Here is a 17,240-nt window from a genome sequence, read left to right on the forward strand (position 1 = left end):
CGTTGATTAGATTAAAAGTATTCTCAAAAGATTGATGGACCTATAGGCCATGATTTCATACTATCCTTTAATAGTAAGTACTGGTAGATGACTTCATTTTTCTGGCCAATTCGTAAAGTACCAATGTCATGTATCCCCATGATTATTAAAAGGCCAAATATTTCATATTTTGTTTGAAAAAGGACAGTAATATATAATCCTACTGCCTCTTATTAAATATTTCAGTTTACTTTCTACAATACAAAACAAATAGATACAAACCATAATAAATCCAATTCAGCTGACAAGACATACATTTCATGTTGTATCGCAGTAAAATTTAATTCAATTCAATTTCATAATGCAATGTGAATTTTTTTCACAAAAATATTTCATAGACTTGCTTAATTCAGCCATTGTTTGTTGTCTGTAAATATCTTTTTAAAAAGACATTATTGAATCAAATTAAATTGAATTCCAAAACAAGCGCACTCTGTACAAGTTTGTGAAATCTATCCATATCCCATAAAGGTGTAAGGCAACATTAAAATGTGTCATGAATACATTATTTACTTAATAGGAATGACCAGAAGAAATTATTAAGTAAACTTACAAATATTTTCTATTGTTCAATCATCAGAGAAAATGTGCCAACAAAAGAAAAATCTCCTTGCATTCAAAATACAAAGTATGTTAAACTCATCTATAAAGACAACATTTCATGTTCAAAAAAGTACAAATTTAATCTGATCATAACATCAATTTGCCTGATGAGCAAGCATTGATTGCCACACAAAAAGTCAAACAAGTTCCATCTGTCAAAATGTCCATTTTGATGGGTCAATTTCGGTGACCTACATAAAGGTGATGTCAAAGAGTGTTCTTCAAAGTAGGTCACACAAACTTAGTGGTGACAATCCTGTTACGGTTCAAAGTTCAAACAATGTTTCCCCATCTTCGCATAAAACAATCCCGCTATGAATCCAACTTCCAAACAACTTTCCCCTCTGTCCCCAGCGAGGCCTGACCCCTAGCGATCAGTTCCAGTGCCCGAGGGTAGGCGACATGTTCCGCTGTCTTCACACGCTCCTGTAGGGTTGATTCCGTATCCCCCGGCAACACAGGGACGGACTCCTGGACCAATATGGCTCCAGCATCTACCTCTTCCTGTTCATAGAGAATAAAAATAAAATTATGGTTAGAAAACCAAATTCATAATACGAAGAAACTATAAGCACTAAGTCCAACAACAAAAAGTTAAAAAGCAGATTAGGCAAATACAATTAAAAGAAGCTTTCATTTAAAAACAAAATATACATAATTTTTTTACTGGTAAATGTTTAAATCATTTTGAATCAAGCTATGCAATTGAAAGCTATCAATTCTTTAAAAAAATAGCTCCAATAAGCAGTCGCAAAAAAAGTCATTTCTTGACTGGTTGCCAGCCATACCAAACAAAGAAGAAGATAGGGAACGAGAAGAAAAAATTACAGGCTAGTAAAAATCGAGTGCGAAATAGAAAAAGAAACATAGGGAGAAATGGAAGGGCAGGGAGGGTGAAAAATTGAGAGGGAAGAGAGAGTCATAGAAAAGACGGTCACAAATCATTCTACATATCAAGAACAGAAACCCATATCTTACCACTACATAATGAACCGAACATCCTGATAGTCTCACTCCAGCCTCTAAGACCATTTTGTGGGCGTTCATTCCCTTGAAGGATGGCAGGAGGGAGGGATGAATGTTGATGAGACGTCCGTGCCAACGGTTGACAAACTCTCCACTGAGAATACGCATGAAACCGGCAAGGCAGATGAATTCTATATTAGCTGCTTGGAGAGCGTCATGGACTTTCATGTCAAAATCTACTCTGTTTAGGCCTTTGTGACATATAACCTGTTGAATATAAGATATGAATTTGAAAATGAAATAAATTCCAGTTTATTTACTCTTTTATCTGTAGCCATTTTGAGGAAAACCTGTTTTGCATTTAAGTCCTTCCATGACAAAAGGTTTCGTTGAACAAAATGAGAAGAAACAATTATAATACTGAAAATTCAGTTGAAATCTGAAGTAAAATAAGAAGTGACATTAAAGTTTCAATTATTTTTCACAAGGTGATTGATAGGCGAATGAGAGTCAATGTCACTATATAGCTGCCCTATATAGAAGATCAGACATTCATGTATTATGAAATATCCCTGATAATGATTAAAGGTATTGTTTTACTTTGTGAGCAGTTGATTTAAAAAATTCTCAAACATAGATGAAACATGTGTACAAGTGCATGTATTAGAACTAATAAACCCTGAAAACAACCATTATTGAGAATGAAAAGCTAAAACTACAAGGCAAACCTCGATTTTGTAAATAGGCGTCTTATAGACGCCTAAATAGTACACATAAGTGAATGGGATGAAATCAAGATGGAATTTCCGGTCACTTTATATTTCCATTTTTGAAGCACTAAATAATTATTTTCGAACGCAATTTTTTCTGGGCTTCAGTTTTGTAACATATCACAGACACGGGTGACAAGTGTGACCTTCTAGCTCAGATTTTTAAAAAGTCAAACCAATGTTAACCAATCACTTTAAGAAATGAAAATTTTCTTACCTTAGTTGGTATACCAGCTTTCTTTGCTCTCTCTAACCCTAATACATCAGGAATATTAGAGATGACAAGACAGATCTCAGCTCTCGACGCTTTCTTTGGATCCTTGGTGTGGTTGATGAGGGCCTGAAGATTTGTACCTGTTAAAAAGTCAAATAAATATACAGGATACCTTGCATTTACAAGTCAACTTTTATAAATTATATATTTGCCTGAGTTCTAGCAACTTTTTCAGACCTAGGGGGTATTTCACAAAGATTTAAGTATGACTTAGGTCGTACTTAAATGCCAACATGTACATGATACGTTACGCGCAATCTTATTGATAAATACCTAGTAGTGCGCATTCTCTTGGCATGATCTGACTGTTGCAGTTATGCCTTTGATACCCCACACAATTAGGCATTGAAGTTTGACTCTCAGTCATACTTAAATCTTTATGAAACACCTCCCCCTCCTGATTATGCAAAATATGCCTCATAAACTTCTTCTAAATCTAATTTAGATTTCTGTGATACCAAAACAGATGACTCACTAGTTGGCAAAGTTACCTGGATGACCTTAAAAACATAAATGATGACACATAATGACAGATATGTGACTGCTATATTGCTGTTATCAACTAGATACATGAATATAACTGATGGTAATTTTGATGGCAACCATCCATTCACCATCAAAAGAAAACAGACATAAACAAGGCAGAACATATTGTTATGATCCGACACAGAATGTAATTTGTGGGACTTTAAATTCCCTGTATGCTTCAAGTTTTCATAGCAAACATGTTGTTCAGGAACCGATGAACATAACCCATAACATAAAGCTAATCAATTGATCTTTAGGCCGATGTATAAGACTGATTGCATTGATTATTGTGTATGATCAATTGTAAAAATCAGCTACGTGATCAATCGCTAAGCATTATGTTACGGGGCCCTCGTAGACTAACCTGTGCCTGAGATGAGAACAGCTACTCTCATCTTCCTCTCAGCTCCGCCTTCTTGGATACCATTCATAGCAGGGGAGTAAGATCGGGCCAGGGATGAGGAGAGGTTGGAGATTGATACTCCTGCTCCATCTGGTATAGTATAAAACAAACAAAAAGTTGATTACTATTGTGATATTAGGGGATCAGATGGGAGTGTCATAAAGCTATTTGTAAAATTACTTGACTGGAACATAGGTGCCATGTCAGTTACATAGGAATATTATTTCGGCTGAGACAGGGTCATCAGTCGTGCCTAAAGTCATTTGTAAATTATGAACAGCTTTATGAAACCATCCAGTTACTCTTTCAAAATACAATATAAAATATAGTTAAAAATATATGCACTAAATGAAAATCACCTAAAGTATTAACAATTATGAAATGATAAGGCGACATGAAATAAGGTACAAGCCAATAAACTAGCAATCTCTGACAGAGAAATTTACAAAAGAAAGAAATTAGAAATTCATCTGACTATCTCACCTCCACATTTCGGCACCACCTGACCAATCTTCCAAGCCGTCTCTCCGCTCTGTCTCACCATCTCTAGAACAGCGCCCTCATCTTCCGATCTCACCACCAGGACGCCCCCAACGCCGCAGTTAAACGTCCTGGCCATCTCCATCTCCTCCACCCCTCCGTGATGTGAGATCCACCCAAACACCGATGGAATCTCCCATTTGGAGGCATCTAATTGGACAGCCATGGAGCCAGGCATTATCCTGGGGATGTTCTCCAGTAGGCCCCCACCGGTGATGTGGGCAAAGGCCTTAACACAGCCGGACCGGATGGCAGGGAGTAAGGTCTTGGAGTAGATTCTGGTTGGGGTCAACAGTGCTTCACCTGGAAATGAAAAACAGTTATGAACTTATTTCCTCCTCCTACAAGGGCCAGTCAAGCAATAGTTGCAAGTGATTCAAATCAAAATTAAACTGAGATTAATCTTGAATCGCATAGATAAGTGATAGGGAAATTTGTTAAATCAAACTTATTTAGTTTGATTTTAAACCATTACAACTCTTTGTAAAACAAGGCCTAGGTTCATCTGTCACTTTCAGATTTGAAGACATAGAGTGTGTGTTGGGGGGGGAGGTAGCTGGGTTTGGGTATGGTAACACAAAGATTACTGATTGATCATACGCTTGATTTTCACAATCGATTTTACATTGTAGTCAATGTAACCTATCATACAAAAAAGTTGTGATCATTGCTAAGCTTTGTGTTACGGGCCATGGTACATGAAAAACATATGCAGAGCTTGAATTTATCCCAAGGTGACAGAGGCCATGGCTTTGAATGCCTTATTTACAGGCCTTGATGTCCCACAAAATGACTTTTTATGCTTAGTAACCTCATTAATTTTGCCTGTTTATGCTGAAAAGTACAAATGTCGCCCACAGGAAAGCAGCCTTTTCCTAAAAATATCAAAATTTGAAGCCTGAATGTGAATATGGTGATCCAAATCAGTATGAATATATCAGCCACATTCAATGCAGTGAACAGGATGAGAATGGAATAACCATGTCATATTAATCTTAGAGCAAACTTGAAAACCATTATATGACTCAAGACACTCCACTTACCCAAAGTGGTTCCATCACTAAAAGGACAAGGATCTTTGAAGTCCAGCCCCTCCTGCTCGACCAACCTCCTCACCAGACTGTAGCCATTGCTATGGATACCAGACGATGCCACGCCCAGAATGACATCACCTGCTTGGATCTCGTCTACCCTCGGAAGCATGTGACCCCTCTCTACCGCCCCCACGGCGAACCCTGCAAGGTCATACTCGTTGGGTGCATACATCCCAGGCATCTCAGCAGTTTCACCACCTGAATGCAAGAAAGAAAAGCAAATCCTTTGAATACAGAGAGTATGTCTACCTCTGAGATATTTCACAAAGATTTTTGATTGACCTCAACACACACACATGCATAGTAATGATAATGATATGTAGGGGAAGGCGGGGTAAGTTGAGCATAGGGGCAAGTTGAGCCACCAGCCCCAGGCCAATAATGAATGAGTCAGATATTGTGGTGGTGTCATGTATTGATGACCCATAGCATAACCCCTAACCCCACCACATTGTTTCCAACTTTGAAACAAAAAGTAGTTTTTTAGAGGGAAAAATGTGAATTTCAGCCAAAAAAGTAAAAAAGAGTGTGAAATAGATAAGTGCTTTATAAACACACATGTCTTTAAATATAATAAAGACATGATAACATTATTAGTCCAGGTATGGATCTTCATTCTTGTCATAGTCTTTTATATGATGGATGCATAATAAATGTGTGGATACAAAATTATCGCACTAAGTTCGGACTGGGGTAAGTTGAGCCAAACAGCATGGGGCAAGTTGAGCCATGGTAATTCCTATGGTAATGTATCTTAAAAAACAAACGAACCATAAAAATCGATTGAAATGCAGGCTGAAAGGAGCAAATTTACATGACTGCTCTTTTCCTTTTACAGGATGTTAGTATTTATAGAGAATTAGCAAGTGAAAAGACTTTAAACAAAAAATTGACATGCTGGTTCTCCCCCATACACTTTGTACATAGTTTTTGTGGCTCAACTTACCCCAGAAGGTGGCTCAAACTTACCCCATATATGGGGCAAGTTGAGCCATTTGACATCGGTTTTTTCAAAGGTCACGATGACTTTCAGTGTTGGGGTAGAAATTTATATATAGGTGGAAAATATTTCAGAAGAATGAAATTTCAAAGCAAGGTACTTATTTCGACAAGATTATTAATGATATCAATTCTAACATGCAAAAAGCAAAAACTGTCACAACTTACCCCGCCTTCCCCTATATAGAGCCCTTAAAACTTGATTTTCCAACACTGTCAATATCAATACCCCACTTTTGGCACAGTGACCATAAGTTAATGGATACTGCATCCTTGTTCACACTCGACAACCTCTTGCCCAACATATTACTATCACCTTTGTCTTAAGATATGATGCAAGGTAGTGAATTTTTTATTGCCAGTAGACACTTCAAATAATAACTTCTGCTGCATACTCATTGGGTATGCTGCAGGTACATAGCATTGACACAATTTTCGGCAAATCACTTTTAATAGCGGTCTACAACTCTCCTAGTAAGGTATGGTTTAAATAAACCCTATCTGGCCAGGGTATTTCTTTTCATTGTTTTTTTTAACGAACATTGTCGGGGACTCTTTTGAGATCATTAACAGCATAAAATTATTCCACTTAGACCAACAAAGTAACAATAATCACAAATTTATGATTTTTGGTTGATAACACAATTTGCATTGTCTTTGTACATGAAATCGCGTTTGTGAGCAATTTTGGGTCTGACACGCACTTAAAATGTTGTGTAATTTCAGAACCGTGTACATGGTGAAAGTAAAAAGTCAGCGAGTGGCATGGTCAAAAGATTTTAAGCAGCAAAAATATTGCGCAAAATGTTGTGGCGGGGCCTCCTAGCCCCCCCCCCCCCGCATAGATAGGAATAAGCTATCTGATTCACTCACCAAGCAGGGCACAGCCAGCCATCTTACACCCCTCGGCCACGCCTCCCACCACGTCCCTTGCCACACCCACTTCTAGTTTTCCACATGAGAAGTAGTCTAAGAAGAAGAGAGACTCTGCTCCGTGGGCTAGGATATCATTAACACACATGGCAACCAGGTCTTGGCCTATCGTCTGGTGAAGGTCGCAGGCTTGAGCAATCTAAAATCAAAACCAACCAGTTTAGCTTAACAAGGCTATAGATATTATTCATTGGAGATAATGATATTTGCAACTATTCCTGTTTTTTTTTCTCCCAATAGGTGGTCAATAAGGAACAGCATATCACATTATTTAGTGCGTTACTGCTGCGTCTCTTCAAGTGATGAAACATCGTGATTTCCAATTCCTTGTTTACCATCCACTGCAAGACAAATGGGATCAGTTTTATCACTGTTACAAATGATGACGAACACTTAATTGCCCTTATTTTTCTCCATCAGATTAGAGAAAACACAGTGAAAATTATGGACCAATAGACAATTTCTTGGAGCATTTGTCCATTTTATTTTTTCTTCAGTTGATACCTTGTTTTAAACTGTCGTGAAATATCATTTGTCATTTTGATTGTATGTTATCATTTCTTTACCCCATAATCAATGTCGTGGGAACTGTGCTTGTAAAAGGTTTCCTAGCTTTATTATACAGTTCCAGATTTCATTTCATTTTTATTTCTGCTTATAAATACTCTAACATTTTGTATTATGTACGTTTTATACACTCAAGAAAGAAATCAATGCAAATTAATTTGAATTGAATAATGAATAAATGCATCTACAGGTCAGAAAAACACAAGCTAGTGAGAAGTCAAGAGCACATACTCCAATAAAAAAAATCATAACCTAATATGAACCCCTCAAGACTTGCCGAAACAGTCAAACCCACCTTCAGTTTTGTGCCCACACCGTCAGTACCCGATACTAGGATAGGGTCCTTGTAGCCAGCAGCTCTCACGTCAAAGAGTCCCCCGAAACCACCGAGGGCGGCATCACATCCCGATCTGGCCGTAGCTTTGGCTAGAGGTTTGATAGCTTGGACTAGTGAATTACCAGCTGTGATGTCAACTCCACTGCCACTGTATGTTAAACCTGATGATCTGGGGGGTGGGTGTTTCACAAAGTTTCAAAAGTTACGTGTGACTTACGAGGCATTGCAAAAAACTTGCGATCAATTGCAAGTCTATGTTCTGTCCCTAAATCAATAAAGAGTCTTGAAAGTAGTTGTGAATTTTCCATTGATTCTTAATATGCGTCTTGAAACAAGGAGTGTAATCTGATTTGCTACCGTTAAAACTGATCTATCACTTGTCAAATAGCAACAGAAAATTTTCAATTGATCGCAAGTATTTCCTTGCAACACCCCCTTAGAGTCATGCTTAATTGCCAACACACACATGTCATTTAATATTTAATCCGATTGAAGGCAGTGTGCATGATCAGGGGTCCGTTGCAGAAAGAGTTGCATTTAAACGCGAGTCAAAAAAATCAAATGCACGCTGTTGATTGGTTGAAAATCAAGTTGCGCATGATTTTTAGAGTTGCGATTGATTGCAACTCTTTCTGCAACGGGACCCTGACCAATGTGATGATGCGTTATACACTGCATGCAGCTGAAGGTTAAGTGTGACTCTAAGCCACACTTAAATCTTTGTGAAACACCTCCCTTTAATTAGAGATATGATTTTTAATTTTGAAGGGGTTGGATGCCAATGCATGATTCTTGTGATAAAAATACAATTCAAACCAACCCCTTTGCTAACAAATTTTATACGAAATAAAAGGTGCATAGCTTTTTATCTAAATCATAAATCTATGGTATTCACATCACATTATTCACATGTTTGCACGGAAATAAAGTAAAATGCATCTGCATTATCACTCTCCCTGAAAATGATTTCAAATGCTTCCATAAACAGTGAAACCAGGGGAGCGTTTCATGAATGCATGGACGTTTCATCCAACAAGTCCTGCCTAATGCGGTAGTTACTATAGTAACAGTGCTTCTCAGCCAATAAAATTCGAGGAAAGTTGTCAGATCTGACAACCTATCGGAGAGAAATGTTCCTAACCACCTAGGGGATATGAGAAATTTGGTCTTTATGGTCAGGTTTCTTTAATACATGATTTAATGGGGAGTTTCATGCAAGAAAAAATAGATTGTGGTCTTTAGAGAGAGGTAATGCTTCTATACAGGTAATCACTAAAGCAGATTGACTGTACCTGTTACCAGTAAGGAAGTCGCATGCTCTTTTTGCTATATCCGTTCTGTGAAAGCCTCCCTCAAACTGGACCGTCTTTGCCCCCTCGTTGGCCATGGTGGCTGCTGTCACCAGATCCCTTGCCGAGGCTACCACTGCTAGGACACGCCCACCTGAAGTCACGACCTTCCCATCCTTGACAGCGGTGCCTGCGTGGATGACCATCATGTCCGGTTGGCTGGCTATCTCATCCAATCCTAGGATAGAAAATGGAAGATAAAACGATTGTGACCATTTTGTAAAGAATATATGCAAATGGACTAGTTTGACCCCCAAGTCAGGTCACACGTAAGCGACTTAAAATGATTGCACTGTAACAAGAATGTAGCAATAATCCAAGAATTATCTGGACTATATTCTTATCCATCTAGCCTGTATTTCAAGGTTTAGACCTTTCGCAATAGACCAAAGGCAAAGCTGCCAACCTCAACAAGAGCACCATCTTTCAGCTAAATTTCAGTATTTTGGTGAGGAAATCAATATTTTTAAAGAAATACCATTGCATAAAACATAAAACTGAAAATTTTAGAAATCAGTATTTTGCATGAAATGCTCAGTATTGTCATTTTTTCAGTACCAAATACCAAAAATCAGTACTAGTTTGCAGCTCTATAAAAGTAAACCTTAATGAGCTAGGATTGATTTAAATCAATTTGCAATGGAGGTTGATGGGCTGGTTCTTCACCAGAGTAGGGAGATAAGCTCCCTCAACCTCCCAAGATGTATATCATCTTACTATCAACTTTTCTTTCCAAATTTCAAGGAACTCCTTGCTTGCCCCCTGGAACGGTCATATCTTCAGTGATGTTGACTTGTGGTACGTACAAATAGATCCACATTTTGACAAGTTAAATCCTCGTACTGAGGTATACGTATAGGCTTGGGATTCTGTACACAGGCATTGGGTAGGCCTCCCGATGCCCGTACAGGTTTGATGCACCTACCCTCCCATGAATCAGCCACTACCTTGTGGTGAGCCATGAGACGTGGAAAAGGCTAAGGGAGTGAACCCTTTTCTAATCAGGAGTGGAGCCCAAAAGTGGTCCAATAGATTACTATGTTACCTTTCAGTAAATTCTGCAGCCATGCTAGTACCAAACAGTTTGCCCATTCCTTTGGAACCTACTACCAGAGCCAAGGGAAAGTGTGACATGTAGACAGAACAACTTCTTGAAAAAACAAGATTTAAGAATCTTGCAACAAAGGGTCTTAAGTCGGCATACCAAGTTTTATGAAACAAGCCAAATAAATCATTATGTTCTGAAGTTTAATTGATCTATGGCTTCTTAAAATCCAGTTTTGTTCTTTATCAATCATAAAGAAAGACCCTCACCAACCTGTAATCTCATAACCTTTCTTGTATGATGCTGGGTAGCCACCACTGGCCTGAACGATCGCCACGCAGCATCGGTCGTCATGGAAACTTGGCTTGGCCTTGGGCAGGTCTCCAGTCACGCAGGCCTTCATGGTAGCATAGAGATCACTCTTCAGCAACGGCAGAACGACCTGGGTTTCTGGGTCTCCAAAGCGACAGTTGAACTCCAGAACCCTCGGGCCGTCTTTGGTGATCATCAGGCCTGCATACAGGACTCCTAATAATGGAAACAAACCACAAATCTCAGGGAATATTTCACGACTCTTAAGGAATAACTTCATCTGCTTTTGATTGGCAGTTGTGAGCAATGGGAAAGAAATGGGATTTAAATTCTGTATTATGTTCAAAACGTGTCACACAAAAGAAATGTTGCACAAGAATCAGTATCATATAAACAATGTGGGACGAATAACAAAGAGATACAAGAATATCCATCAGCTTCACAAGGGCTATCAAGTATTGGCCATCTGGAAAGTGTCATCAAAATATGCCACATGTGATATATATATAGTGCAAAGATACTGAAAATGCTAGAACCTTTTCAAAAAACTGTATGTAAACAAAATAAATACTCCTAAATTCTGATATATTTACCTGATGGCATAATATTTCCCTACTGTTTCAACTTACAACTTTTTTTGATTTTTCACATCATAAAATCAAATTCCCCACCCCTAAAACCATTACTTAAAATCACCTTTGTATGGCCTCCCTTGTTCCTTCATTCCATCTACTGCTCTCTGAATGATCTCCTCATCTATCTGCTGAATAACCTGCCTTGACACCTGCAATCACACAAACAAAACATTTTGAAATTCAAATCTCTTCTTGATAATTAGGTAACTTGTCAATAGTCTAAGCCACGTCTCTTAGCAGGAAACCTGCTTGAAGGAAACAATGCATCTTGCAGCTTTGGTTTGTCCATCATGACTGTGATGATTTGTAATAAAATGCTGCTTGCAAATTTCTTGTGGGAAAGACGCAGCTCTGACTTTCGACAAGGTCCCTTAAACAAACACTTGTTTGTGCTACAGAGTATGTGACCATCAAAGAGTGAATAATATACTTGTTCTAGAATTCAAAACTTCAGATGTAAAATTGTTAAATAAAAAATTCTAATTAATGACATATTACATAATCATGAAAATATCATTGTTGGTGCAGAAACATTTCTTCATGCTTTTAGTAATAACACTTTCATAAAAGATTTGATGAAAATTTAGAAGTAAAGTATGTCAATTTGCTTATAATATATAGTTAAAGAAACAGATAGGTCAATATTTTCATCCCTTCTGAAATTCATGGGAGGTGATTCTGTGATGCAGGAATCACATTACTAAGTGTGATCTAACTATCAAATCAAATTTAATCAATGTCATTAAAAAAACTGTTCCATGATCATCATTTCATACGAAATGTGAAAATATCTGATACCCATCCCCCAAGGAAATGAAAAATTACATACCTGTGGGCAAGGACAGTACGCTCCCATTCCACCTGTATTAGGACCATGGTCTCCTTCTCCAACCCGTTTGTGATCCTGTGCTGGAAGCATCGACTCAAAATGGCTACCATCACAAAATGCCAGAACCTATGTAATAATGATGAGGATCATGTAAGAGGTAATCAAAACAAGAACAATGACATAAAAATTCAATCTAGCAATAAAAATGATCAATTTGGACAAAAATAATAACAAGAAAGGTGTTAATAATCATCAGCTGTATTTCTGAGCTTGATGACAGCTATCAAAGCTCTGGTTTTTGTGGATCCTAATTATATCATAATTCCTGCCAAATAATATCATTTCACGATTGCTCAGTATAAATAAACCTGAACTTGAACAGAGTTTGGCCTTGATTGTTCTGAGCCAATACATCATCTGCACCAATTCCCAACATTACTTGAAACTATGGCACCACATTGGGAGAGAAGATGGATGATTGTTACTTGCTAGATTGTGTGATTCCAAGTGCAATTGCAATTTCCTTACCCAGCTCTAACACAGTTAAGAGAGCTAACAAAGTTTTTCCAAATCACATCATCAACAGCTCAACATCCAATGAGATCCATACTAGGTTCAGCTTCTTTTTAAAGTTTGATGCTGTGCTGATGTAAATATCAGCCTAATACTAGCCACAAAAGGTCAATGCTGACCCTCACTGTATCATTAAAATTCTATATGTATGTAACTTTTACAGTGGATGCTTTCACAACTGTAAAATAGGGATTCACAGAAGTTGCATTAATACCCCTAAATGCATTATAAGTTATAACTGCTCATTATATCTTATGTAATTCTCAACTTACTGAAACTTCTTCACCTTCCAAGAGTTCTTCTATGATGACGCTATCTCCTGCAGCACCAAATACTTTATCCTGGAGACACGACAGAAAAAAGTCTTAAGAGATATCCTTTCAATAAAACTAGCAAGAATACAACAGAAATATTATACAAATCACGATGATATTGAAAGTGAGGCTTTCTCCAAGACATTCCCTTAAAAATGATGCATAGAGCTCATGGAGATTGAAATATGCACAGTAACTCTTTTTTTTAAGGTCAGGGTTCTATAATTCCTCTAGAAAGTATTGTATTCATCTCTTTTAAGATACAGATTTGGGAATCATGAACTAGTCTGGAATGTTTGCCAAAAATTAAGAACAAATGGGGCAAGAAAATGTTGCATCCCCAACAAAGGGAACAAGCTCCTCCTGGAAAACTGCAGTGAAGAAGGCCTGATAGCAAGTGATATTTTCATCACATACTCAATCATACTCATTGCTATCAATTGCTAAATTAACAATGCATTTCTGATCTATCGTCATCCAAACTCACCTGTATAATGTTCCTGACAGCATCGCAAGCTTCTTCTGCAGTTGAAGCAACAACTACTCCTTTACCAGCGGCCAAGCCATTGGCCTTAACTACCAAGGCTTTATATGGGGCACTGTAGATAAACATGAAAAAAATGTGAGAGTAACCTGGGTCTCCCATTTCATTTCATGGTTTTATTTATTTTAAGTAAAACAATCCTACTGCAGCTAAAAAGCTGAAATGTATGTATTTAGTACAGACTTTACAGAGGTATAACAACTTCACAATAAATGTAGCATAATCAATATAGAGGCTTTATAATATGCCCTGCCTCTTTCTTGGGCATGCTACATCCTGTAAAGGACCCATTAAACTTTTAACAGGTGAATTCTTGCCATCTTAAGGAGGACGCGCAAAAAAAAGAGGTAACTTTAAATACTCTCACGAGTTCTGAATACATGGTACCCTTTGGAGAATTGGACTTTCCTTGGTTAAGAAGGAATGATAAAACGATCGTGATTGCTAAAAATTTTAAGTCTGGGTTGTGCATGCCTAACATGGTATAGGTGTACCATTAAGCCTCTAATGTTACATCACTAATACAGATTTTCAGAAAGGTCATCTTCGGTTTCTATGTGATTCCACACTAAATCAAAAACTTCACAAATATTTGAAATTCTTTCTTTACGCCTAATTAGACAACTCACGTATTAATGTGTTTACAGGCTTCCTCCACCTCTGTGAAACTCTTCCACCTAGCAGTTGGAATCTTGCAATGATCCATGAAGCTCTTGGCAAAGACCTTGCTGGATTCGATCTCGGCTGCTGCCCTCGTTGGGCCAAAGCATGGGATGCCTGCCTCGGCGAGGTCGTCTGCGATTCCTGCAGCAAGAGGCGCTTCAGGTCCCACCACCACGAGACTGATGCAGTTCTCTTGGCACCAGGAAGCCAGAGCGGGATAGTTACCTGTTGGAACATCTGGTCCTGATGGTATCAAGAGTAAAATCAAGACAATTAACAAGAGGAATTGCAATTGACTTAACCCAGGTATATTTTGCACAGAAAACAAAAACAGATTTGACCTGGAAGATGAAACTTATACATCATATGAAAGAAAATATGGTATTCAACTTAAAATCTTACAACTTTAAAAAAAAACTTAAATCATTATTGTAATAGAGAAAAACACTTTCTTTTGCTGTTAATAGATCTGTGGTAACAAGTCATTAATCAACCCATCTTCAGACAGGGCCACATAATGCATCCTATATTACGATCAATAAAAAAAGAGCATTACAACTATTAAGCATGCATTATAAATTATTTTTGTCTGGCTTACCAAATTTACAGCTCATAAGCATATACAGCATATTTTGAGGACAAAATTGTAATGAAGAAACATATATGAGAGTGAAATATCAATCCACAGTGCTACCTTATAAATAATGCTACCTACTGCTAACAGTTTAACCAGTTGATCGACTCCTGGTACCAGACAGTAATCAATTTACAAAAACCTATGGGAGTTTACAGAGCAGGTTGAGATACTCACCCATATTTGTAATTTTCTCACTGTTGGCTGTGCCCGCATTTCCTGGGGCAACCAGGACTTGGGCTACTTGTGATGACTGGGCTAGCTTCCATGCCAGACAGTGCTCCCTCCCTCCACTACCAATCACAAGAACTTTATCAGTCATGTCTCAGTATCAGGGTACAACTCTATAATCTACAAAAAAGAGATAAATATATGTATTTACATATGGAAGTGCACTGTTACTGCCAGGTTAGTATAGGATGATGAGTGTATTGCAAGAAGCTTGATACACACCTCGTGCACTGACATCATCACACAGCCATCTTAGAGGCCTTGCCTTGCATGTGTTGGTAATCTGCAGATGGCACATCTCTGACAACTCTGTTTATGTGAATTAATATATTCTCTGAAGGAGAGAGCTATAAGATTATGCACAAGCTGACACTACTGCAATGAATTAAACCCACAATTTGGTTTTTCCATAAAAAGACATTTCTCATCCTAATCATAGAGGACAAGGCATCTCAGATGATGTCAGTAAGGTGTGGAGTGCCCCAAGGCTCAATATAAGCAGGCCCGTCATTTTTTCTTTTATTTGTGAATGACATGTGCAATATGTCATGACTTTTTGAGCTAATACTATTTGCGGATGATACTAGCGTGTTTATGTCACACCAAGACATCATTACTCTTCAACATAACTTTAATAATGAATTGAAAAATTTGACTTTGCTGAGCTTTATGGAGATCGGCTTTTAATATACGGCTCTGCCTCTCCTAAAAAAAAATACATAAGATTTGAAAGAAAAGAGAATGAAAGAATTAAAACACATAGAAATACATAATAAATCAAAAAGAAAATGGAAGGACAACAAAATATGATACATTGTACATGATAGATGATGAAAGAATTAAAACAAGAAAATATGATGAAAGAAATATATAACAAAGAAATACATAAAAATCGATAGAAGAAAAATTAAAACAAAGAAAAGATTAAAGATTAAAACAAAGGAATAAAAAAGAATTTATAGAAAATATGATAGAAAACTCAAAACAATGAAATACCAAGGAGCTTCCAACACAGCTCTTTGGAAATACATAATTGAAAGAAGAGAAGAATTGAAAAAATAGAAATAAATCAGATTTGATACTTAAGAAAAGAAGAAAACGAAAGGAGAGAACAAAATATACATAAGAATTAATAAAAAGATTAAAATATCAAAATGAGATAAATAAAAATTGAAAGGAAAAAAAGATAAAAAAAATAAAATCAAATAGATAGGAGTTGGAAAACATGAAAAATAGAAATGTTTCAGAATTGATTGAGCATGCTTTTTCCCCTCACTGGAATAGGTACGATCACAGCGCATCTCACGATTACCGCAGATGTTTGTTCTTATCTAAACGGCCCTCGCATATGTACCTCGTATTTTGACAAGAATTTCATGCAGTGTTCGTTCCAGATGATTGTCGGTGTGACACTAGAGAGACAGATCTAAACAGGGTATTTAGTTAGATCCTAACCTTGAACCTTGAAGAAGTACTCTCCCAAAAAGCGTACACGCTGTCCTATGCATATGTAACGTCCAGTTGAGTTAGATCTGACTAACGTAAAGTTACTTGCAACATGACTAACAGTAACACAACCACTTTACGTTATATTACATTAGTTACTATCACCTGACGATGATAGTTAATTAATTTTAGTACTAGTCAATAGCACAACTAGTACTAAGACTATAAAGTAGCAGCCAAGCAAGCCATGGCAACTTAGAAAACTCTTCATTTGAAAATGATATAGAAATACCACTTACCAGGGTTGGATTTAGCTCCCTAAACCTGTAGTACAAAATGAATTATTTCCATGATATCACTTACCAATTTGTTCAGAATGAAGTTGATCTAGATGTGGCTTGGCAATATACACTAAGTCTTATATTATGAAGATGGTCTTGAGTTTCATCCACATTGTAGTGCTCCTGACAAATACTACTAGGTCTTGGTACAGCACACGTGCATGTGCTATATTGCATAGATGTCATGCATGACCTGCTGGCGCGCCGGTAAATTAAAAACTTCTTTTATTACGCGCGCTTCATGCATGCCGCTTTAGCTTCCGGAAAGTCA

The 17,240-nt window shown here is 37.5% G+C and overlaps 1 protein-coding gene across 1 annotated transcript; it reads right to left on the reverse strand.

The window, feature by feature from the left end:
* Positions 1–574: 574 nt before the first annotated feature.
* On the reverse strand, positions 575–17,095 carry LOC121413542 (trifunctional purine biosynthetic protein adenosine-3-like). Its single transcript, XM_041606397.1, has 17 exons — positions 16,992–17,095; positions 15,129–15,302; positions 14,284–14,560; positions 13,598–13,709; positions 13,069–13,137; positions 12,224–12,349; positions 11,456–11,543; positions 10,721–10,975; positions 9,346–9,580; positions 8,012–8,222; positions 7,090–7,288; positions 5,167–5,415; positions 4,067–4,426; positions 3,545–3,673; positions 2,596–2,732; positions 1,621–1,875; positions 575–1,146 (listed from the first exon to the last, which is right to left on the reverse strand). The coding sequence occupies exons 2-17, from the start codon at positions 15,271–15,273 to the stop codon at positions 955–957; spliced, it is 3,039 nt and encodes a 1,012-aa protein (XP_041462331.1). The 5' UTR covers positions 15,274–15,302; positions 16,992–17,095; the 3' UTR covers positions 575–954.
* Positions 17,096–17,240: the final 145 nt, after the last annotated feature.

The sequence above is a fragment of the Lytechinus variegatus genome, chromosome 4 (genome assembly GCF_018143015.1).
Source record: "Lytechinus variegatus isolate NC3 chromosome 4, Lvar_3.0, whole genome shotgun sequence".
Taxonomy (NCBI): Eukaryota; Metazoa; Echinodermata; class Echinoidea; order Temnopleuroida; family Toxopneustidae; genus Lytechinus; species Lytechinus variegatus.